At 35.0% G+C, this 24,377-nt stretch overlaps 3 protein-coding genes across 6 annotated transcripts in view; 1 reads left to right on the plus strand and 2 right to left on the minus strand.

The window, feature by feature from the left end:
- Positions 1–24,377, plus strand: part of LOC306881095 (ceramide synthase 2-like) — a 385,605-nt gene that overhangs the window by 133,713 nt on the left and 227,515 nt on the right. The window lies entirely within an intron of this gene.
- On the minus strand, positions 6,411–13,295 carry LOC306880905 (protein-lysine 6-oxidase-like). Its single transcript, XM_079434711.1, has 7 exons — positions 12,433–13,295; positions 12,216–12,324; positions 10,479–10,616; positions 9,066–9,222; positions 7,307–7,402; positions 7,120–7,235; positions 6,411–7,012 (listed from the first exon to the last, which is right to left on the minus strand). The coding sequence occupies exons 1-7, from the start codon at positions 13,142–13,144 to the stop codon at positions 7,006–7,008; spliced, it is 1,335 nt and encodes a 444-aa protein (XP_079290837.1). The 5' UTR covers positions 13,145–13,295; the 3' UTR covers positions 6,411–7,005.
- LOC306881281 (nicotinamide riboside kinase 2-like) lies at positions 21,294–24,164 on the minus strand. 2 transcript variants are annotated; one of them, XM_079435292.1, is made up of 8 exons: positions 24,024–24,164; positions 23,856–23,946; positions 23,084–23,132; positions 22,376–22,550; positions 22,221–22,292; positions 22,043–22,149; positions 21,868–21,953; positions 21,294–21,784 (listed from the first exon to the last, which is right to left on the minus strand). In XM_079435292.1, the coding sequence occupies exons 1-7, from the start codon at positions 24,047–24,049 to the stop codon at positions 21,868–21,870; spliced, it is 606 nt and encodes a 201-aa protein (XP_079291418.1). In that variant the 5' UTR covers positions 24,050–24,164; the 3' UTR covers positions 21,294–21,784. The 2 variants fall into 2 exon arrangements, with proteins under 2 accessions (XP_079291418.1, XP_079291419.1); XM_079435293.1 differs by lacking the exon at positions 23,084–23,132.

Consider the following 24,377-nt stretch of genomic DNA (forward strand, 5'->3'; position numbering starts at 1 on the left):
GACTCGAACCCGCAACCTTTGGATTACGAGTCCGACTCTCTAACCATTAACTCTCTAGCCACGATTCCCAAAAAAAATTTCAGGGGAGAGCGCGAACGCAGTACCCCACTACCCTAAATTATGCAGTCGAGATTCCCACATTTGGGGAATTCGCAGGGGTCAGCACGACCGGAGAGCAATGGCCAAGCCTCGCCCTGGGTATTTAAGTTTAATGATGCACCAAATGTTCTCTCTAGGTGAAAGATCTGGTCTGCAGGCAGGCCAATTCAGCACCCGGACTCTTCTACTATGAAGCCATGCTGTTGTAATAGCTGCAGTATGTGGTTTTGCATTGTCCTTCTGAAATACACGTAGTCTGGAGGGGAGCATATGTTGCTCTAAAACCTTTATATACCTTTCAGCATTCATAGTGCCATCCAAAACATGCAAGCTGCCCATACCGTATGCACTTATGCACCCCCATACCATCAGAGATGCTGGATTTTGAACTGAACGCTGATAATACACTGGAAGGTCTCCCTCCTCTTTAGCCTGGCGCACACGTCCGTGATTTCCAACAAGAATGTCAAATTTGGACTCATCTGACATTAGAACACTTTTCCACTTTGAAACAGTCAATTTTAAAGGAGCCTTGGCCCACAGGACACAATGGCGCGTCTGGACCATGTTCACATATGGCTTCCTTTTTGCATGATTAAGCTTTCGTTGGCATCTGCAGATGGCATGGTGGATTGTGTTTACCGACAGTGGTTTCTGGAAGTATTCCTGGGCCCATTTAGTAATGTTAATGACAGAATCATGGCAATGAGTGATGCAGTGTCGTCTGAGGGCCCGAAGACCACGGGCATCCAACAAAGTTCTTCGGCCTTGTCCCTTACACACAGATATTTCTCCAGTTTCTCTTAATCTTTTGATGATGTTATACATTGTAGATGTTGAGATTTGCAAAGCATTTGTAATTTGACGTTGAGAAACGTTGTTTTTAAAGTATTCCACAATCTTTTTACGCACTCTTTCACAGATTGGAGGGCCTCTGCCCATCTTTACTTTTGAGAGACTCTGCCTCTCTAAGACATCACTTTTAGAGCTAGAGCTGATGTCAGTTAACCTAATTAGTTGCTAGATGTTCTCCCAGCTGAATCTTTTCAAAATTTCTTGCTTTTTCAGCCCTTTGGTGTCCCCGTGCCAACTTTTTGGAGACCTGTAGCAGGCATCAAATTTTCCATTTAAACATTTGTTATGTTCTCTATGTTCAATTGTGAATAAAATATTGGCTCATGTGATTTGAAAATCTTTTAGTTTGCATTTTATTCAAATTTTAAAAATGTCCCAACATTTCCAGAATTCAGGTTTTATATATATATACATATATATATAATTAAGTATTAATAAATTCATTCAATACATATTGGAAATATACATATACACACACACACACACACACACACACACACACACACAAACGCACACATATATATATATATATATAATTATGTTTTTCTTTTCACATGACAACAAAGTGCTTTCCTTTATTAAACCTCTTCAAAAAACAAACAGGGATCACTATTAACACAATAAATGCAAGCAGGATAAATTGAGAGAAATCCTACATGCTGTACATACATAAATAAATACATAAATAAATTTTCTTGCAAATTATAAATACTGAAATATATATAAAAATTACTGATCATCAAAATATTAAGACTTCTCCAACGTTGGTTACACTACACTTTGGTTTTGTGGACAAAACAAAAAATAAATCATACTGTATATATGTTGCATGTGCGGTTGATAAGATGTTCTGATGGCAGTTGCTAGGCTGTTGTGGGTGGTTGCTAGTTTGCAAGTGTATGACTTTACAGTAAAAAAAAGTCATCTAATGTATTGTTGTTGGTTTTTTTTTATACATATTTTTATACATATTTTTAACTTAATATGTCTGTTCAAACCAGCATTGGTTGACTGAGGCTGCAGTTCCATTAGCTCTGACTGTGGGAATGTCTTCATTATTATGCGTGTGTTTGTGGATCCTCTGAACGCAGCTGTTCAAACACTCTCTCTGCACCATCATGACATGTTTGAGAGGAGCAAAGTACTCACAAAACAACAGCCTTTCCTCCATCAAGTGAACATGCGTGCTCCATATGCTCTTATGCACTTCCAATTAGCACCTACAATCTTATTGAATTTCATAAATACTTCAAAGGACTCACTAATGAATACACTGGATTAATTTTTACCATATATTTCTATGGTAGAAACAAGAGTGGTTCCAAATTCAGCTTCTGATTAATTTACAGTGTAATATTCATTTGTAATCTTCAAATATTAATAAAGTGTGCATGCATTTTCCGGTCATATTTTGCACTAAAATCAAAAGATGTAAAAACAAAATTATATTTTTGCTTTTGAAAATACAATTTATTAGTATGTTTTATATTTTAAAGTACATATTTTAATATGATATATTTTTAAAAAATATTTTACAATTTAAACAAACAAGCAAATAAATAAATGTTTTGCTTATAGATAAAAGCCTATACCTTTAGAACCATTAAGATGCTTTGCATTGTGACATTATTATTTTTTTACAACAATTATTCTAATATATTTAAATTTAAACTATTGTCAAAAGGAATCTAATAAGAAACAATACTGACAATAATGAAGCAAATTAATCTTTTAATTGTTAATTATTAAAATATTAAAAATATATATTTTGCTTATAGAAAAATAAAGTCAAAATGTATCATTTAGAAAACTAATTCTATATTATGCATTTATAGAAAATGAAGCCTATATATTTATATTATTTTTATAAAAATTATTAATCTGGTGAAATGAAGAAATGAGACTGAGAACAAATATTTAAATTGAAAACTATTGTAAATATCAAAATAAATATTAAAATATCAAAACTATGGTAATCTAATTAAAAACCACTACTGAACGAATGAATGAATGAATGAATGAATGCTCACTTAAAAGCAAAATGTTTGGATAAATTATGATATTTTGTCTGGATAAATTATGATTATTTGGGGTAGGTAAGATACATTTTCATTAAAATATTGCATACATTCATAATGGCATGAAAAAGCTTGAGAAAAAAGAGGTTTATTAAAGGTGTTGTAAAGAACTGAGCAACTTTTTAAAAGTACACTGAAAAAATATTTTTCTAAGTTGTAAATAAAAGATTATTGACTATATTTTTACAAGAAAATACTACTTCAGTATTTCTACTTAAAAAAATCACATTTAATTTAATGTGTTACTTGCCATTTCTCAGTAATTGTTTGTGAAATTTACTAGCAATTTCTGAGTGAAAATGTTTCTACACCAAATTTGTAACCTGTTGCATTTCTCAGTAATTGCCAATAAAAATATCTCGGTGTAAATGAGCGTCTTCAACAGCTCTCTGTTCAACAACAAACGCTCGTCTATTGACCCGAGCGAGACAGTAAATAACATGTTGAGCATGTTCCCATTTTATGTCCTATAAATGGCACAGAAACACAGAAAATGAGTCCATCCGCCATTCCTGACCGTGACTATGAGTCAATATTAGAGCGGAGCAGATAGAGCGAGAGCAGCAGAGGAAATGGGCTTTCTCCAGACACATTCAAAAACACAGAGAATGTGTTCTGGCAGAACTTCAGCTGCACACAAACACCAGAACAAACGCTACATCTGTGTTCATTCTCATTACACTTAACCTCATTGGCTCGAGGGTGTCTCTCATTCCTGGGCCTTTCAGCCTGTAACATCCTCTGAAGGATTTTTATCATGTGAAACACTGATTCGATGAAAATAATATGAAATGCAGAATTCAAACACACTGATTTCAGTAATTATTGTCTGGGAGAAACATTTTCAACATTGATAATAATCAGAAATGTTTGTTGAGCAGTAAATCAGTATATTAGAAAGATTTCTGAAGATCATGTGACACTGAAGACTGGAGTAATGATGCTGAAAATACAGCTTTGATCAGAGAAATAAATTACATTTTAACAGATATTCACATACACTGTAAGAAAAATTCAGAAAATTTTACGGTAAAAAACTGGCAGCTGTGGTTGCCAGAATTCTACCGTAAAATACCGTAATTTCTTTAACTAATATAATCTTAATATACCAACCTATTAAAGTACTGAAATCTGTTTTGTTCCTTTGAAATACACTGATAACCACCAAATGCAGGTGATGACGAGAAAGTCACATGATGAGCCAAAGCCCATTACAAGCAACTTTTAAACAATAGCATATACAGAAGGTGCACAGAGTCATTCACACAAGCACTAAACACCATCATGGTGAGACTCATTAAACTGAAATATGCTATAAACATTAATTTAACAACATTAGATGTAACATACAACCCTAATAAACATAACTGATAAGAAAAAACTAAGAAGAAACAGTTATTTCAAAGAAAAAACGTCAAATTCAAACAGAATTTGAAATGGAACGCAGGGAATTCTGGGAACATCAGTTTACGGTTTTTCCCTGTAAATTTTACAGGAACTTTCCGTTAACCATGTAACAGGTTTTTACCATAGCATTTTCACAGTTTTTTACCGTTAAAATCACAATCATTTTTTACAGTGTAGAAAACAGTTACTGTTTTCACAGTTTTACTGTTTTTGGATAAATAAACACAGCATTGGTGAGCAGAAGGTACTTCTTTAAAAAAAAAAAAACTTTTAAATGTTAGTATTTTTTAATAGACATACATTTTTTCAAACGTTAAACCTCTCTATGAGTGTGCTGCTGTTCAAATGTTTGCTGTCATGAACAGACTATACAGTGTGGAATAGAAATTGTAACATGTCTATGTTTTACTTCCTATATCCTGTTTACAATGACTAAGAAAAATCTTCATCTAAATCTGCGAGAGGGTTGGTGGTGGACAGACGAGAGATTCGTTCATTCATTCGGTGCTAGTAGACACATGGCTGGAGCGTTTAATAACATCTCAGCCTTCACAGCTCTGTGTCAGTAAACAGACTGAGACCCTCCTGCAAACCGTCTGCAGACTGAGGAAATCACACCGTCTTCAACAGCAGACTCTAGAGAGACATAGTACACACACACACACACACACACACACAAATGAAAGTTTGAAAGAAAATTTAATTTTCTGATAATGTACTCATCCTCAGGTCATCCAGAATGTAGATGAGTTTGTTTCTTCATCAGATTTGTAGAAATGTAGCATTGCATCAGTGTCTGCAGTGAATGGGTGCCGTCAGAATGAGAGTACAAACAGCTGATAAAAACATCACAATAATCCACACCACTCCAGTCCATCAATCAACATCTTGAAAAGACAAAAGCTGCGTGTTTGTAAGAAACAAATCCATCAATAAGATGTTTTAAACTTCATACTGTTGCTTCCAGCTAAAATATGAGTCTAACAATAGAAAAATAATGCTTCCTCCTGTTGTCTCTCACATCAAAATAGAGCTGTTTTGGACTGTCTTGGCTGGTAAACGCTGCTTGATCTGTGCAGATTTCTCTCCTGATTCCAGACCAATGTTTCACTGGAGCAAGTGTTAATATGGATTATGGACTTGTATTTTAGTCAGAAGCAAGAGTTTGAAAGTTGAAATGTCTTAATAAATTCACAAGACGTTGATTTACTAACGTTGAATCTACTTAAAAAAAATTTTGTTAATTGAAATAAAGCTGAAATAAAATATATTAAATGTAAAGAAAAAAACAAAAACGATAAAAATAAAAAAGGCAAAAATCACTCAATTATTTTAAATAAAATAAATATTAGCTGAAGTAAAATTAAAACAAAATATAAGAATAAGCTAATTCAAAATATGAATAAAAACTAGAATAGCATAAATAATACTAAAATAACACTGCATCTCAATGCATTCTGGGATTTCCTTCATGCACAGACTGTTTGTCTTTAGAGGAAGTTAAATATTAGGTGAAGTGTGTGTAAATACTCAGAAAAGGGACATTTCAACCTATTTACGTCTGCAGCTCAACAATATTCAGTTTCCATCTCAGAGTTTGCAAAACGAAAAAGCAGAAATGACTAAGTTTTTGCTCATTAGCAAATATTAACTCCATTTGTTCCAAAGTCATAATAAGAGTGAAAAATCTCCCAGCCAGCAGACATCTCGAGCATGAAGACTTTCTCGGCTCGACCCAGTTCAGCGTTTCCTCTCTTGTACAGTAAATACTGAAGGAGGCAGTACGTCTCAGACTCTGATGTCTTTGGCTGGATTTAATCTCAGCTCTCATTCCTCGGTGCTTGGGAATGTTTCATCCCACATCCACACTTATTTAAACATCTCAACTGATAGCTCATTTGAACTTTTTTGTATTGAATGAACCTGTGATTTAATGAAGAAAGAGTTTAGAGAAGAACCACAATCCATTTTCTCTATTACATTCTCTGCATTTCTGTTTATTGCAAATCAAACCGACCTCGTTCATCCAAGTCCAGCATTCATGGAAAGAGTTTTATAATCTTGGTAAAGACAAAGGAAGTTCGCAGCAAACTTCTCAAGATGTTTAAGACAGAAATATCAACTATAACCTGGAAAACCAAACCCTTTAATAGTGTATATTTTACACTAGTGATCTGCAGTGGACTAAAACACTCAACCACTATCTAATAAAAAGCCAAAATAACACAAAATCTCCCTCATTAATCTTAGTTTAAAAGAAAATGCTTATATTGTTCATAACCAATGCAATAAATACAAACTCTTACACACTAATCTATTAATTTATAGTTCTTCATTTAACATAAAAGGAAAATTACATTTTATTATAATGCAAACATCACAAAAACACTTAAAATTGCTCGCTCTAGGGCAAGAAATCAAGCTCATCTAAAATAGATACAGTACATTTGTCATAAATATGACTCCAACAGCTATATGGAGTGTTTCAAGTTACTAAAAAGGCTTTAAGTTACTATAATTAAACCTATTATATAGGCCTTTAAAATTCAACTTTGACCCGAGGGCTTTACATCCTGTGGAAACAGAAAGAAAGAAATACATGTGGTGGATTATTGTTGCTCTGAACACATACTCGTGAAATATTAATGCGATGTAAGTAAATAAAAATGCATGTCCTCACCCGGTTAAGATGCAGTTTCTGGTTTGGATGTAAATGCCGGTGTAAATGACCTCACATCGCACAACGTTGTTGGAGAAGTCAGACTCGGGCACCAGGAAGTCTGGATTGACTGTGACCTGGACAGGAAGTGAAAGGCACATCAACAACAGGATCCGGTTTGGATTTGGAAATGCTTTATTTCTCATACCTTGAGAATGTAGTTTCCAGGAGGGACGTCTGTGATGTCGATCCACTGGCAGTCGATGTTGGCGGCGTATGTGTCGTGGCAGCCTGGACTCAAACCCTGAAAACACAGCAATAATAACTCTATTAAAGTGAAAGTGACGTGACATGTGGCCAAGTATGGTAACCCATACTCAGAATTAGTGCTCTGCGTTTATCCCATCCAAAGTGCACACACACAGCAGTGAACACACACCCGGAGCAGTGAACACACACAGCAGTGAACAAACACCCGGAGCAGTGGGCCATTTATGCTGCAGCGCCCGGGGAGCAGTTGGGGGTTCGATGCCTTGCTCAAGGGCACCTCAGTCGTGGTATTGAGGGTGGAGAGAGCGCTGGACATTCACTCCCCCCACCTACAATCCCTGCCGGCCCGAGACTCGAACCCACAACCTTTGGGTTACGAGTCTGACTCTCTAGGCCACGACATCCCCTACACAAACCAAAACACTGAATACGAGCAGCACACATTTAATTTTACTGTTGTTAGAACTAAAATATTCATTTTTAGTTCATTGAAATTTAGCTCAAATAAAAGAAAATGGGAGTAAAAAAACTTGAATGAGAAATGTATTGCTATCATATTTCTATTAATCAAAACACTAAATATAACAAGCACAAATTCATCTCAACCAGGGTAATTATTGTCTTAAAGAAATTGTTTATTTTTTGTTAATTGAAAATAAATAAAATATAAATATGAGATCAAAAACTTAAACTAAATGAAAATTGGAAATGGTGCCTTTGCAACTAACGGTAATAATTGCTGAATGCAAGAATACAGCAATAATAATTCAATAATAAGCAATAATATGTGACCCTAGACCACAAAACCAGTCATAAGGGTCATTGTTTTGAAATTGAGATTTATACATCACCTGAAAGCTGAATAAATAATATTTCCATTGATGTATGGTTTGTTATGATAGGACAATATTTGGCTGAGATACAACTATTTGAAAATCTGGAATCTGAGGGTGCAAAAAAATATAAAATATTGAGAAAATCTCCTTTAAAGTTGTTCAAATGAAGTCCTTAGCAATGCATATTACTAATCAAAAATTAAGGTTTGATATATTTACTGTAGGAAATTTACAAAATATCTTCATGGAACATGATCTTTACTTAATATCCTAATGATTTTTGTCATAAAAGAAAATTTGATCATTTTGACCCATACAATGTATTTTTGGTTATTGCTACAAATATACTTGTGCTACTTATGACTGCTTTTGTGCTCCAGGGTCACATATTTCATCCAGAGCTGTTATCGCTAAAATTATAAGTGAAATAAAAATACAAATAAATCAATCCTTAATAGTAATATAAAAACGAATAAAAATTCTAAATACAAATAAAAGCTTTAATAGTATATAAATACTACTAAGATGAAATTCTTTTATAATTTTTATTTATATTTTGAATGTTTGTTTTTATATATTCTGTCTTTATTTTAATTCAAGTAATTTTTGTTTTTGTCATTTGTATTCATTATTTATATATTTTTATATTTCATGTTTTATTCCTATTATTATTATTTCTTATTTTAGCTTTAGTACATCAAGTCAAACTGGCAATGCTAAAATAAAATAAGTTGCATTTTTTAAATTTAATTTCAGTTAAAGTTTACTTCAAGCAACGACACTGGTTTTTAATGGAACTAATAACCCTGCTGTTCGTTGTGGGAGACTGTGATGTGTGTGTGTGTTTGTGTGTGTTTGTACCTGTGTGTGTGTGGTGCAAGCGTATCGGCGGTGAAATCCAGGATCACAGCCTGTATCTTCCAGACAGAAACTGGCCTTGTGACCCTCTGCGACCTTGAGTCCGGTGCTGATGTCCAGCAGATCATAGTGACTGAACGCATCCATGCTGTGATAGTGCCTGTCAGATATCACACAGATCATGCACTTCTCACACTATAATCATTTGTGACCCTGGACCACAAAACCAGTCATAAGGGTGCATTTTTCAAAATTGATATTTATACATAATCTGAGAGCTGAATAAATAATCTTTCCATTGATGTATGGTTTGTTAGGATAACAGGACAATATTTGGCTGAGATACAACTATTTGAAAATCTGGAATCTGAGGGTGCAAAAAAAAATCTAAATATTGAGAAAATCGCTTTTAAAGTTGTCCAAATGAAGTCCTTAGCAATGCATTTGCTACAAATATATCCCAGCGACTTAAGACTGCTTTTGTGCTCCAGGCTCACATTTGAACAAACACCTTTGCAACTGCATAGCAACCGCATAGCAACCCGCTATAATGCATCACTCACATAGGATGTATAAAACACAGATCCCACTCTAAATTCTGATTGCACTGTGGTTCATTCTGAATTTTAATACTAATAAATGTAACTTATTTTATTGAACAATAATGTATTTTATAATATTGCTGTCATTTTATAATAAGCAAGAAGCATGAATTGCAGTCATTGCATTATAGTAGGGTTTTTATTATTTATAATTTTATCATAATTTACAATAATAATAATCTCATCACCCTGCATCATATTTGCTGAATGAAATCCAATACTTGTTTCTTACTAATTTTGGGCTGCTGATTTACAAAACAGTGTGTTTTGCTGGCTAACGTCACACTTTCACTCACAATTTGTGCATTTTGTAGCATTTTTGCTTTCGACAAGCGTTTGTGAGGTGAAGACGTTTTGTATTCTCTATTAATCAGCAGAAAAACACCACAAACACATGATTCCTGTCTGAATCTGAGCCACAGCACAACTATCTGTTCGAATCCCAGCCCATTTTCACATGTATGATAGTGTTTTACACCCAATCCTGATTTCATGGTCAGAATTATGGCCAGACACCATTTGCTGCATCTGTGTTGATGTAGTAAGTATTTGAACATTGTATGTTTGTATGTACAAAAACAAAATTGTATGTTTGTATGATGATACATTTTGAAACCTTCTTTTTTCATTTTGATAAGTGCATGATATATGCTGATATATACATATAATTTGAAAAATCTTCATTCTTATTTTGTGAAAACAAATGTCATTGATATTTTTAATTCAGCACAATCAAATTAGTTAATATTATTCCTTTTTTTTCAGATCATCTGATTTTATTCAGATTGATTATTATGTGATTAATCCGACTCACTGATGACAGCTGTGCCACTCCCACTGATGTCTGGGTTTGACGGGCAGAAAGTCAGTCGTTCCCATGTTTCTGACCTTCTGTGGGAAGCGCAGCAGAACCCTGTAGTCGATGTCTCTGACTGTGGATCTGTATGCAGATCTGAAAAGATGAAAGACGGTGGAGGATGAGCTCATGAATCACTGGGTGACGAGAGGTCATGCAGACCATCTAATGCTCTCACCAATATTCAAAGCATGCAACATTTCAGTTTTAGCGTACAGAATGTCTGCTTCAACATGGTAAGACATTGCAAACTCAAGAAAAAGTCCTCGGACACGTTCAAATCTTTAAATATGATTGCATTATAGAACAAAATCTCAATTCTGGATCTTTTGAAGGTGTTTGAAGTCTCAGTGTGTTTGAGTCAGCTGGTGTTTTGGTGGTTTTTAGTGGATGTATGAAGTCAAGTTCACACAGGGCTCATAGTAGAAGAAACCACAGGTCTAGAAAATGTATCATAACTGGTTACGCATATCATCACATTGCATTATAAGGTGCACAATTAATAGTTTTTTAATGCATTATATTTAAAGGCTGCATGTGGTAGAGTCAAATGTTTTGCTTGTAAAGTGTGTTTGTATATCATTCTTAATGACATTTTCTTTAATAATTTGTATCTAATATGATGACATTTAGACATTTTTAACCCTCACGATGTGTTCTGGTCATTTTGACCCGGAGAGGATTTTCTTTTTCCTGAAATGCTGAAATGCAAAAAATTATAATTTTTGTATTTTTTGGTGATTTTATTCCCAATGTCTTACACTTCTGGTGTTCCTAGTCAAAAATGGTTGACCTGTGAAAAAAAAGGGTTATAATTATGTCTTATTATATGATATATTATTAGCAAATATTGGATTCAGTGTTTTTTATTAACTTGTTTTCTTTTAATTCAGTTTTTCTTTTTGCAGCTGGTTGGTTATATGCACCTCAGTTTTTGAAAGAACATTGCCAAAATTATCCACAAATAATGCTTTTTTCTCACAAAAAAGCATAAGTTCAGATAATATAGCAAAATAAAATTGTAAATCCATTCAGGATTTACTCTGGATATTTGCTTAACTCTTAACTCTTTTCATTACTGAACAAACTGATGTCTCATTAGTTTTGTTAAAGCAATACAGGAAAAAGTCCATGTTCTTTGGAGAGTTTATTATATGTTTAATAAATCATCAACAACATTTACAGTATAAAAGGTGTCTAGATTGAAATACACCAAAAATCCCTATGGGGTCCTGGGGTCTGTTTCATAAACAGAAAATTACAGATTTTAAAAGAAAAAAAGAAACAAAGAAAAAAGAGAGAAAAAATAAATAAAGAAAAAACAGACATATTTGGAAAAAATGTCATTAAAGTAAAAGAAAGACACAAAAATACTATAAAAATGGTCTTTAATTTGGCCTATAAGTTTTTTAGGATTCTAAAATGAATGAAAAAAAAATCATTAGTGCAAAAGACAAACTCGAAACAAATACTAGTAAATATTTAAGGGATATTGTCTCAAGTTTTTCAGGATTCTGAAAAAATAAAAATATATATATATTTGGGAAAAAGAAATCTGTAGTTTATGCGATTTATGACCGGGAACACCAAATTAAGTAAACTCAGCACATCTCGAGGGTTAAGTGTGACTTGAGTGTCTAAATATTTATGGTCGCTTATACTGTAAATGGACACAGATCATAATTCATAACGCACCGCGCCAGGCAGTTCTCCTCCGCCGCGCACCGGAGCGCGTACATCTGGACGCGCTGGATGTATGAGCCGGCCTGGATGGAATATGGATCTGGCACAAGATCCGGCAGACCTGCAGACGAGCACAACATATGCATACACTAAAACACGTCTGTTTGAAACAAATCCCACACATTCCCCCATATGTTGAGGCTAAAGTCGTCCATTGCGCGCAGCTCACCGTTCTGGAAGTATCTGGTGCCGTAACCGGTGCCAGGCGGTGCGCGGCGCGGTATGCCCGTCCTTCCGCCAGGCGGATAGATGTTATAGAAAACCGTGTTCCTGTTCCGCGGATCATCTCCTGCCATGCTTTCAGACGTGGTTCCCTGCTCTGCATTTGGAGTTTGCGCTCTGGAGAGCCCCGCTTCATTATAGTTTCCATTGGTTAAAGTGTTTGAGGTCTCAGTTGGCGCTTCCAGGTGTTGGAGATTGGCAACCGCTGGCGCCCTCCGTGCGGTATTTTCCCCTTGAGCTGGGGCTCTTCCGCCGCCCGAGTATTCGGTGGCGTTGGATCTGGTTCCTGGAGCTGCTCTGAGCCGCTGACGCACCTGCATTTGTCTGGCGCCAGGTGCGCGGCTGTTGGCCGCGATGAACTGCATGCGATCCGGACCCAAAAGCGCGGTGCTGCCGCTATTCGTGGCCGCAGAATCGGACGCTTCCACTCGAACTTGCACGGTCCTGTCTCGGACAGCATCTCTATTGCTGCTCAGAAACACCCTGGACTGTCTTCTGGACGCCACCGGTGCGTGATACTCTGAGCCAGTGCTCATTAAACTGAACACCTGGCCGTTATTGACCCACTGGATCCGGTTCCTCCAGGGCGCGGAGTTTTGCGCGCTGATAAAGTTATTCAGTCCTTGAAGTAAATAGAAAACCAAAATCAAGTTTGGCATCTTGAGATGTATTTTAGAGCTGGACGGTCACTGATGTGATGTGGGCTCCCAGCACAGATGTTCCTCTGCCAGTGGATGTGGGAGTCTGAGGTGCGTAAAAGGCATAGCTTCCTCGAGAGACTGGAAACGGACCGAAGAGCCGCGGAGGGACATTTATCAAATTGTGGGAGTTCGTGCGTGCGCATGCACAGTCAGGGAGACTCGCGCTTAACTCTTTCCTCGCCGGACAAACTGCTGTCTCGTTAGTTTTGTTAAAGCAATGTAGGCAAACCTCCATGATCACTGGAGAGAGTTTGAATATGCTTGATAAATTATCAACATTTAGCTACTTGAAAATTATAAAACGGTCTGGGCTGCAAATCTGGAGCTTTCTGTAATTTATGGAAATTACGTTTTTCAGAATTCTTAAATAAATAAATAAAAATACATTTAAGCAAAAGAGAGACACTAAACAAATACTATAAATCTCAGGATTTTGGGGAAAAGAAACATAATGTATAAAATGATAATGATAATATAAATGATATAGGCTTATATGGCTTTCAAGATTCTGAAAATAAAAATAGATTTTAGAGGAAAACCTTCTTTTTGACCTTCTGAGGTGAATAAGTAAGGCAAAGCACATCTTTTCACTCTTGAAAACTATTCATAACAGTTGAAATTGGCTTCATTATTATTTAGCACTTTATATTTGTGGAAAGACTCTCTTCTTCTGAAGTAAACGCTGCACACTGGCATTCCGGTGAGATGTTTGTGAGCTGCTCTTCTGATGACACCTACACAACAAACAAACCATCCTCCTGTCACAAACACTGCAGACCTGTTCATCTACAACAATCAATTACAGTCAGTGTTTCTCTACACAAAATATACATCATTTTGATGCAATTTAAATGCCAAGAAGTGTTTGGTTAATTCAAAATGAACTCACTCAGTTAATTTGGTGAGGTTCATCAGCATCGTTAACTAAAGATAAAGACACATGGAATATCTGAATAGAAACTGTGAATGTTGAACTGCACTTTGATGTCCACTAGATGGAAGTGCGCACTAACAGAAACACATACAGACTGATTTCCCACAGTTCATTTCTCTAGCATTGCAATTGATCTGCAGTAACAACACACTGAATATTACTGTATAAATGACTGAAAGCTTGGAACTGGAGTTTCAAGAGTATTTCTCATTGATGTCAAAACAATGGCTTGATGTTTGCAAATGATACTCTTTATTTGAAATGTTTCATGATTTTTTTGTTGATGTTCTTATTGTTAAATTTAGCTGAAAAGTTCATAATAAGGTTAAAATTAGCTGCAGATTCCCAACGGGGTCATTATTGTGAACTAAAACTAAAACCAGAAAGAACAAAAAAAACAAAAACTGTTATCATCACTTGAAATGCAATAAACTAAAAGGAAATATATTTTTTTTAGTTTAAGTAAATAAACTAAACTAAAACTAAAAACTAAGAAAACTACATAAAATTAATAAAAACGACAAAAAGCATAACATTACTTAAGTTTTAAATGAAACACTGAATTTACTGACTAAAAATAAAATCAAGTCTTTAAAAAACAAAGAGATAAAAATTAAATATAAACATAAACAGTAAAAACAGGAAAATATAATGTACATATATAATATAATATATATGTATTTTTTTTTAAATATTAACAAAAACTATAAGATTAGGTTATAATATTTAGGCTATAAAAAACAAGTGCCAGCTTACCCCATTTAATGTGATAAATTACAATGTGACGAACAGACACTCTCACACATTTAATGGTATTTGATGATTTGTTAATTGCATTTAATATATTATAATTTCAATAAAACATTTGCACTGGGTTTGTAAAAGCTGATTTAATGCACGTTTTTGTTGCATCTACACAGTTTTGACCAGCAGGCGTCAGCAGCGTGAAGAGTTTCGAGCACTTCGTTCATTTTGAGTACCTCGTGACAATATTAACAACATATTTTTACTCCATACATGCGTATACACACACACACACACACAAAGAACAAACTGAGACAGACTAAATCCAGAAGAACTGTGGCAACGTCTCCAAGGTGCTTCAAGAAACCTCCTGCAAAGCTACAGTACTGTTAAAAGTTTTACGTACTTGTAAAAATGCGGTAAAATGAGAACGCTGTCAAAAATAATGTCATAAATAGATTTTATTTATCAATTAACTTCTATTGACTAATATAAATCAACATTTGGTGTGAGCATCGTTTGTGTTTAAAGCAGCTTTTGTCCTCGGTGCACTTGCGCATATTTTTCAGGAAGCTTTGCAGGAAGGTTTCTTGAAGTCAAGTCAAGTCATCTTTATTTATATAGTGCTTTTAATAATATAAATTGTGTCAAAGCAACTGCACAATATCAAAAAAGGAAAATAGTGTGTCAATAATGTAAAATTAAAAGATTAAAAAAAAGATTTTCAGTTCAAGGTATTTCATTATTGAATTCAGTGATGTCATCATCCAGCTCAGTTCAGTTTAAATAGTGTCTTTGCAATCAGGTCGATGATATCGCTGGAAATGAAGTGTCCCCAGCTAAGCAAGCCAGAGGCGACAGCGGCAAGGAACCAAAACTCCATCGGTGACAGAAACCAGGCTCAGTCGGGGGGCCTGTTCTCCTCTCAACCCTCCTCTGGCCAAACCAACCAGCAGTTCAATTCCAACTGCAGCAATGTCAAGCGTCTTGGAGAGGCTGACACAGTTCTTCTGGATGTAGTCTGTCTCAGTTTGTTCTGTTTCTTCATGTTATTCCAGACAGACTGGATGATGATCAGATCAGATCTCTTTGTGAAGCACTGATTGTAGTCTGACAAAAATCTCACTGGATTATTACAATTAATGGCAAAAAGAATGTTTGGAAATGTAAAAAGATATTTCCTACTGACACACTACAGCAAAAGATAGAAATAACTGACTTAAAACCATTTTTAGCTGCTGAATTGTGTTCATTTTGTTCATATTGTGTTCAATTATGAAACACATAATTATGAAAAGAGCATGAATAGAGCAGCATTTGTCACAGCACACTCAGTATTACTCAATTCCACATTATTTCTATGGTCACTCAGTGAAATAGCAAAGAGGACCTTGAAAGCCAAATATGGCAAGAGCTGCTGATAGAGTAAGATGACACTGCGATCAGAAATAGCTGAGCTGAGGAAACCTTCATAAGAGCAGAGAGCCGAGCACACACTCACACTCCCTCAGCAGAAGAGACTAAGATACAGTTTAGACTACAGTAAGTATCAAACATTACATTGAGTCTTTACTTGTGTGTCTAAAAGTGCCAAATGTATAAACCACAAGCAGAAGCGATGCTTTCCACCAGGTTTTGGACGTTGTATGTACAGTAGCGAATAAACGTGTCTTTGGCGCTCCTGGTTGTTTCTCTGTTGGGTTTGTTGAATAAAATCTTCCCCGTGTTTCCTCCCGACATCAAACTAACGCTGCTACGCTTTGAAATTATTTCATTCATAAATCTAGGTGTCCAGAGCTGCACTGATCTTTGTGTGATTTCACGAAGATGGTCTTAAAAGGTTTGAGCACAAGATTTCCCAAAAGGAATATATATCCGCACACCTGACGCAGAAACATTATTCTTCAAGGAACTGCCATCTAAATGATAGTGCCTAGAATAAGGGCGGAAGGTCACCTTTAATTTACTTCTGGAAGCAGGTGAGAAAACGCATTTTTGCCTTTCAAGGAGATACGCAGCATAAACGAGTTCTCGGGCTGGTGGATCATGGAATATGGGACTTGCTTGGGAGAAAAGTGCAAGCGGATCTCCAGAATGGATGTACTGTACGTCGATACTGATCTATAATTCGATCAACAAAATGTTTATTAGTCTCATTTTGAAGCATCAACCTTGCGCGTAAAGCGCGCGTCTCCAAATGCGCACTAGGATTGTTGAGCGCAAATGCTAAAATGATTACAGCAAAAAGTAGAATTGCATTAAAAAACCATCTGTCAGCTAATTCGGAAAATATGCTTTGTGTATATCTATTATTATACTAGCGCGTAAAATGTATTATTAATATTTATTTAAAATATATATTATTATATACAGGTACACATACAGACTGGCAGTTAAAATAAAGTTAAAATGTATTAAATTTAATTTTAGTGAATATATTTTTCAAATATTTTAATATAACTTTTTTATTTGAATACTTTGTTGTCATTTGTCATTGTATAAATATGTAGGCTATTTCTATTTGCTTTTATAAATAGTCAATATGCTGTAAATAAATACTATATTTCCAAGACAATAAAAAAGTAATTCATTTAAAATGTAAGAATAATTTAAAAAAAACAAAAAAAGAGAGAAAAAAAGAAAGAAAGAAAAAAGATGCCAAGCAAGTGCTCCAAAAGAATAAAAAAATAACCTTTTATGCTTGTTTTCTTATAATAAGTCATTCTTTCTTTTTCTTTTCTTTTTTTTTATCTCAGACTGGTTATGATGGTCATAAAAATGTACTGACTCAGTTTGTTGATATTATGTTTTATGATTTCACGTTCAAGTTCACTCATGATCCATACACGTGTCCGCAAGTGAAAACTTGCATATGACCTACATTCCTGCTGACACTTTTCCTGAAAGCCAAGGCCGTAATGTCCTTCAATTTCAACATCCAAATGTGTCAGCGTCCATATTTCCTCGTTTCCATATCTCTGTCACGCGTGGGTAAAAATAACCTGCTCCTCAGCTAGAAATAATAGATGTTCTGTGCCTGATGCAAAAAGAAACCTGGATTTAATTTCTTGCTCGTTCAGACTGGTTAGTGCTGACCTGGTGCTTGTCCTGATTGACCAAGCTGGTCTTGCTAGTTAAACCACCAGCACAACACCACCTAGAGTCTAAAACCCAACATATACTGGTCACTAGCACACCAGCAGTACTGAAGTGTGTTCCATAATGCTGTAAAAGCATCACTTTTTAAGTTATAAGGCAATTACATTTATTAATAACGTTTTAATGATACAATATAATAATATAAAATATTCAACATTTGTCCATTTATAATTACAAATATAAGTTTGTGAATATAAGTTTATGAAAGATATACAGCATCTAATAATTTGTTCGATGAAGCATTTAATTTTATTGAATATCTTCACAGATATTTAAACAGAAATCAATATTTTAATGTCTATTTTGTTGATATTCGCAAATAGAAATATTACATTATATTATTTAAATTTTTTTAACATAATCACTAATATATATATATATACACACACACACTAATAATTAATTCCATAAAGTATTTAACTTTGGTGAAAATATTTAGACATTTAAAGAGAAATTAAAATGATTTAATTAATATTAATTCATATTTTAATGTGTATTTTGTATATAACACACACACACACATTGCATAACACCAGTAATGTTGCATAAAGGTTTAGATTTAAGTTTAGACATTTATACAGATAATTCAAGATATCAGTGTCTCTTTTTGTCTCTAGTATATCTACTAAAAATGAACAATAATATATCAAATTTCCACTAAATCTTTACATAAACTCTGGACATTTAAACTCTAGTATTTCCTAACAATCCAGGAAAAATAAAAATAATAATAGAATATACTTGAAATGTTGTTGTTTCGAAAGTGTCAGGTTCTATTAATAATCCTCTGACCGAAGACAAAAATGCGGCTGTCATGTAGCATATGAGTGAAATGTTCCTCACACATTTACAGCTGCTGATGGGACGGCAGCTGCCGCTCTCCAGATATCTCAGATATGAGGGTGTGTGACAACAAATTCAGCCTGCAAAAAGCCCCTCACACACACACATCACTTCCTGAGCTGTTTCATGATTCAGCGATACTCGAGTCACACTTAAAAATGGCGAAAAGCATATGAATGTCACCTCGCATTTCAACTAAAATAGACAAAAACCTGAGCTGCATCTTTTGAGGCCTTCGTGACAAACCGTGACGTTGGAGCCATTCTCACCTTTCCCCCAGCCAGACCTCGTGGTCCAGGGACTTGGCCGATGGTGTAACAGTGTGACACGGGGTCGAACCGGTTGGAGATCAGAGCGTGCACATCTATTTACATCTCAGCGACCCTTCTCTCCTGACACTGAAGGCATGTCTCCTACATAACCGCGCTCCAGACCTCCTGACAATGCATCATCAGATACCCTCCAATCCAACACAGTCATAGACATGCTTTACAATCTGATGGACAACCTGCAGGACTGCAATGAGATCAAATGCAGAGCAAACAGAGACTCTTGGTTCAGAAGAGATCTGAGAAATTTGCTTAGATTTGCCAAGACAGCACATTTGCATTCAAAAGAGATCTCAATATAAACTCAAACATTTCTCATCAAATTGATCAAATGATGAGGACTATTATCTCATTTCTGTCCTTTTCTACAAATTAATTTTTACACTGCAACAATTATTTTCTAACACAGTATTTTTGTCATTTTCCAATATTGAAAAATTCCTAAATCAAGATTTACATTTATTTGAGAAGCAGAATGATGTCAGATACTAAGTCTTGTTTTCTGAAAAATGTGTCAAAATTAAGTGGGGTTTTGCTTAAAACAAAATATTTGCCAATAGGGTAAGACAAATAATCTTGTTTAATCCCATACAGCAAAAGGTTATATTTCTACAAATATTTCAAAATTTACCAAAAAATGACTAAAAATATATTTGCTAAAATATTTAAAAAATACTTATATAAATATATTTCCTAACAATATAAATATATAAGCATTTAAAAATACATTCACATTAGAAGAAAAACTTAGTTTGCTGTCTATATAAACGAAACATAAACAGAAATGAGCAAAGAACATGGGCTACTACAATACTTAAAAAAAATTAAACATTATTAAATCATTACACTTTATTTCAAGGTTGAAAATTTCCAGTTTGTAAAATAAATTTCATTGAGCATCATTTATTACTACATAATAGTCTATTTAACGTATAGTAAAAAATATTTTGGCCAGATAATTGAATATCTTAGTCTATTTTATATTATATATATTATATTACTTTGCATCTCTCAAGTAGGCTAAATGTACCTATATGTAATCATTTAGCTATTTGTATTGGAAAACAAGACAAAAATACTGAGTAATAAATATTTTTTTTGCAGTTAAGGAGAAACATCTGAGACAAAATTGATGCTTAAAAGACACAAAGCATGGGCAGTGGGTGATATTGCTAAAGCCAACTGGGAAAGATGAATGATACATTTCATGATTCATTTTTAAATCTTTCATATATAGCACTTTAATATTGCTGATTAAAATACACAAACGCCTTCTAACGTCATGACATGAATTGTCTAGATATCCAGTTTCACATGCGATTATTCATCTTCATTTGATCATTTGTCATAATTCTGATTCCACTCGACGCCTGCAAGAGTTGATACTAAAATGAGACAAAACTGAGATTACCTTGCAGACATAAAATGTCTCACAGCGATTATGTTTGTCACTAGCAACCTGTATTAGATTCCAGTCTTTATGAACTACTGTTAAACAACATGATCACAACTGATGCACGTTTTCATTGCTCTATTTAATATCATTCATCACACATTATTAAAGTGCTTTGTTTGTTGAGATTACTTAATATTATGGCACAAAAACACTTCACTGTACCATAGACACAAATGCAAGCACATACATCATGATCCAGTCTAAAGTAGGTCAACTCGATGTTCAGAGGAGAAAATAAGGAAGGTAAGGTCCTGACTGTTTGTGTGCACTGTATGCACTTCAATCATTTCATATAAGCAATAAATACCAACACACTGACCTTGTGTTTGAGTGCCTGATGTGTTTGTTTTCCTGTTATATGGCAATAACTTGGAATAAATGTTTGAATAAATGTAAAACCAGATCCCAAGGTTTTTTTGACATAGTAAATGGAGGGATATAATGGAGCCAAATATAAATATATATAATAACGTAATTAAATAAATGTTGCAATCAGTAAATATTTAGTGACATATGATCATTAATAAACTGAAATGATAAATTACACAAAATACCACAAGAAATATGCCCTGAAATTAACATATTGGACATAATTATATAACATAAATGTTGCAAACAATAAATAAAAACATGAGCATAAATAGGGTGTAATGATAATTTTATGGAAAGTGAAAATGACACAACATGTGACAAAATTTGATATACTGGGAAATTAAATAATAACAAAGCATGAAATGTGTATTTACATTTCAACATTTTTTATTAAATAATTTGATGAAGTATTCTCCATCACAGTCCAGACATTGTAATCATGAAAATGTAGATGTTTTCCATGCATGTTGAGAATGACAAAACGCAGAAAAGGTTCAAATGTCTGTTTTGATTGAAGAAGGCAGAGTTACACTTACAGTAAAATGAAAACCTATTCATACTGACATACACTGTTCATCCCAGAGAGTAATTCTTGTTTTTAATAAAACAAAGTTACATAGAGCAATATAAAATTACAGGCTTTTGCCATCAGTTTTAAAATAAGTTAGTATTTATTTACAAAATTCGTCTAGCGGCAGAAGCCATATCTATTAATGATGCTATTTACAGTTCTATACACACATCTTCATTCCAACTGGATGCTGCAAAGACAATAAGGAAAAGTAGATTAGAAAAACATCTTTACAATGATGTGGGTCATATATTTAAGGATGGAGGATCTTACCTATAAGACATTCAACAGAGAGTTCTGAATGCCTTCATAAACTTGGTTATAGAGCTCGTCTTTTGTTCTCATTCCATCCAGATATTCTGCAGATACGAATCGTGCATGTGAGTTACAGATTACAGAACTGAAATGGGTTGCGAATGCCATTTTATGGCTAGATTGGCTGACTTACGGATATCTAGGCCACAGTTTTCCATCTCCAGCCTGTGTTTCAAGTACATGGGCCAAACGTGGCCGTCAAACAGACCAGGAGGGTCAGGAACGGTGTAAGTTCTCATACTGAAATGGAGACGGGTTTGTTAGAAAACAGGATCATTTAAAACCATCTGATCTTTAAAAACAGTTCTCACCTTCTTCTCCTTTTGCACTCCTCGTATGGAATGGTGACATTGTAGCACTTGTTGTAGACGTCAAGCAAAGGCCTGGAGGCGGAAACAAGAAGAAACCATCAATCAGTCACATCTTTAAGCTGAATAAAAACCAATACGACTTGGAAGACGCCTACTTGTAGTTATAAAGAAGAAATCCCTCTATAATGAGTATGTGGATCTCACGCTCAGGGTCCGAGCCGTCAGATACGGGTGAAACGGGAACACCGTGGGAGCGTGCAAACTTCACCGGATTCTCCATCCATCCCTTAACCGTGTTCACCATGGCGTCCATGTCCAAAGCGGTAATCACTACACAAGGAGACAAAAAGAGCAAGACGTGTCTCACATGCATAGATAATGAAAATGAAATAATGCATTAAAGACTTTCTCTTCTAATTGTCCTTTATCTTTTTTAGGGATGTTAATAATTAATATAATAGGACTGTGAGTCAAATTTACACTACCAGTCTAAAATTTGGACACACTTATATTTAATACAGCTATTATAGACTATAAAATAACATGAATGGAAATGCGAATGGAAATAGCTGCTCCTCTCACTCTAGATGTTCATCAATCAACTTCATGAGTTCATTTTGATGCTTTTAAACACTAATGGAGGAGGAACATGTATAATAATGATTTTTCTTCACCATCTGCTCCAATTTCATACATATGCAGCATTTCAATCCTTAAGTGTGTCCAGACTTTTGACGTGCAATGTAAGAAAAATAGTTTTGCTGGGTTTTAGGGTTATGTTACAATGATGCAAACATCAGAATGGTTATGGAAAGGTGGGAATACGTTACTGTTTCTCTTCCCACAGCGAAAGCCACTCTTACCATCCCATTGTTTAAAGCCGTCCTCCCCGAGCTCTATTTGATCCTGGGGCTGCAATAACAGTGACCAATAAAACAAAAAGGTGTATATCGCTCAGGCAGTGCTGGTCCCACCTGGACATGTAATGCCAAGCCCTCAGGCTAGTCTTTTAAAAATCATCTTCAATTTCAATCGTGTGCATGAAATTAATTTGGTTGCAAGTTATGCATTCATTGGACTGAATTATCTTTACCAGCATATCGCCAATGAGATTCTTAAGAGAAGAGCCTCCAATGACGGTTAGGAATGTGTGTGTGATGCACTTAAGAGGTGTTATTAAATATATTGATATGGGCGCTCGGAGAGCGCCTGGTGCTGTGAAGGTTGCCAGATTCTCTTACATGCCACAGAATGATAAATGCATGAGCAAGAGAATCGTATTAGTGGAATTAGGAGTGCAAATGAATGTCTGCTAGACTGAGCTGTATTTTAGGCACCTCACAAGGCATTCATGTGTTGGGTCTTTGAGGTTGGCTGTCCAGGAGAACACCAGCATAGGGTTCATGAACCACAATATGGATAATGGACCCATAAATACAACCTTGGAAATGCTATGCCATTAATTCTAGGCTATTTAAAGTATTCAGACACTTAAATCAAACTTAAAATGCATTAAATTAACTGCATTAGATTCATACATTCTTAAGTTTGGTGTAAATGTCCAAATACATCTTATATATATCTTTATATAAATGAAGTAGTAAAATAAAAATGTTGATTCTCTCCATAGCCTACCTTGAAAAAATCATCTTGATGTATAACACAACAGTTTGGTAAGTTCTTTATGAGTCTTCCCGTCAAAGTTGTCTTGCCTCCATTGGTCACACTGTAAAATACACATCACACATTTATTAAACAATGATATCAACAGAAGGCAATATGTCGATGTCGAAGATTACTCACCCTCCTATTCCAATAATACACTTCATTCTGATTCTTTTTAATATTGGTCTTCCTAGCAAAGGAATCTCTTCCTTGAATTGCCGATACAGTCGGGAATGCTTTCGGTCTCTTCCAGAATCTCCCTCTCTTTACTATTTCATTGATGGACTAGGCTTTCGCCTTCTTTATATAGGCGGCTCGGCTTTGCGTCACGTCGACGTGAGTCACTTGCAAATAAGGTCGCTCTCGGGGAACCAATCAACGTTTGAGGCGTCTTTCTAATTTGCATATTGGCGCAGTTCCACCGCCGCACCTGTCGAGCTGCGTCTGCCAGAGACCAGGAGCAATTAAAGACTGGAAATATACCACCAAATC

The sequence above is a fragment of the Barbus barbus genome (genome assembly GCF_936440315.1).
Source record: "Barbus barbus genome assembly, chromosome: 15".
Lineage (NCBI taxonomy): Eukaryota > Metazoa > Chordata > Actinopteri > Cypriniformes > Cyprinidae > Barbus > Barbus barbus.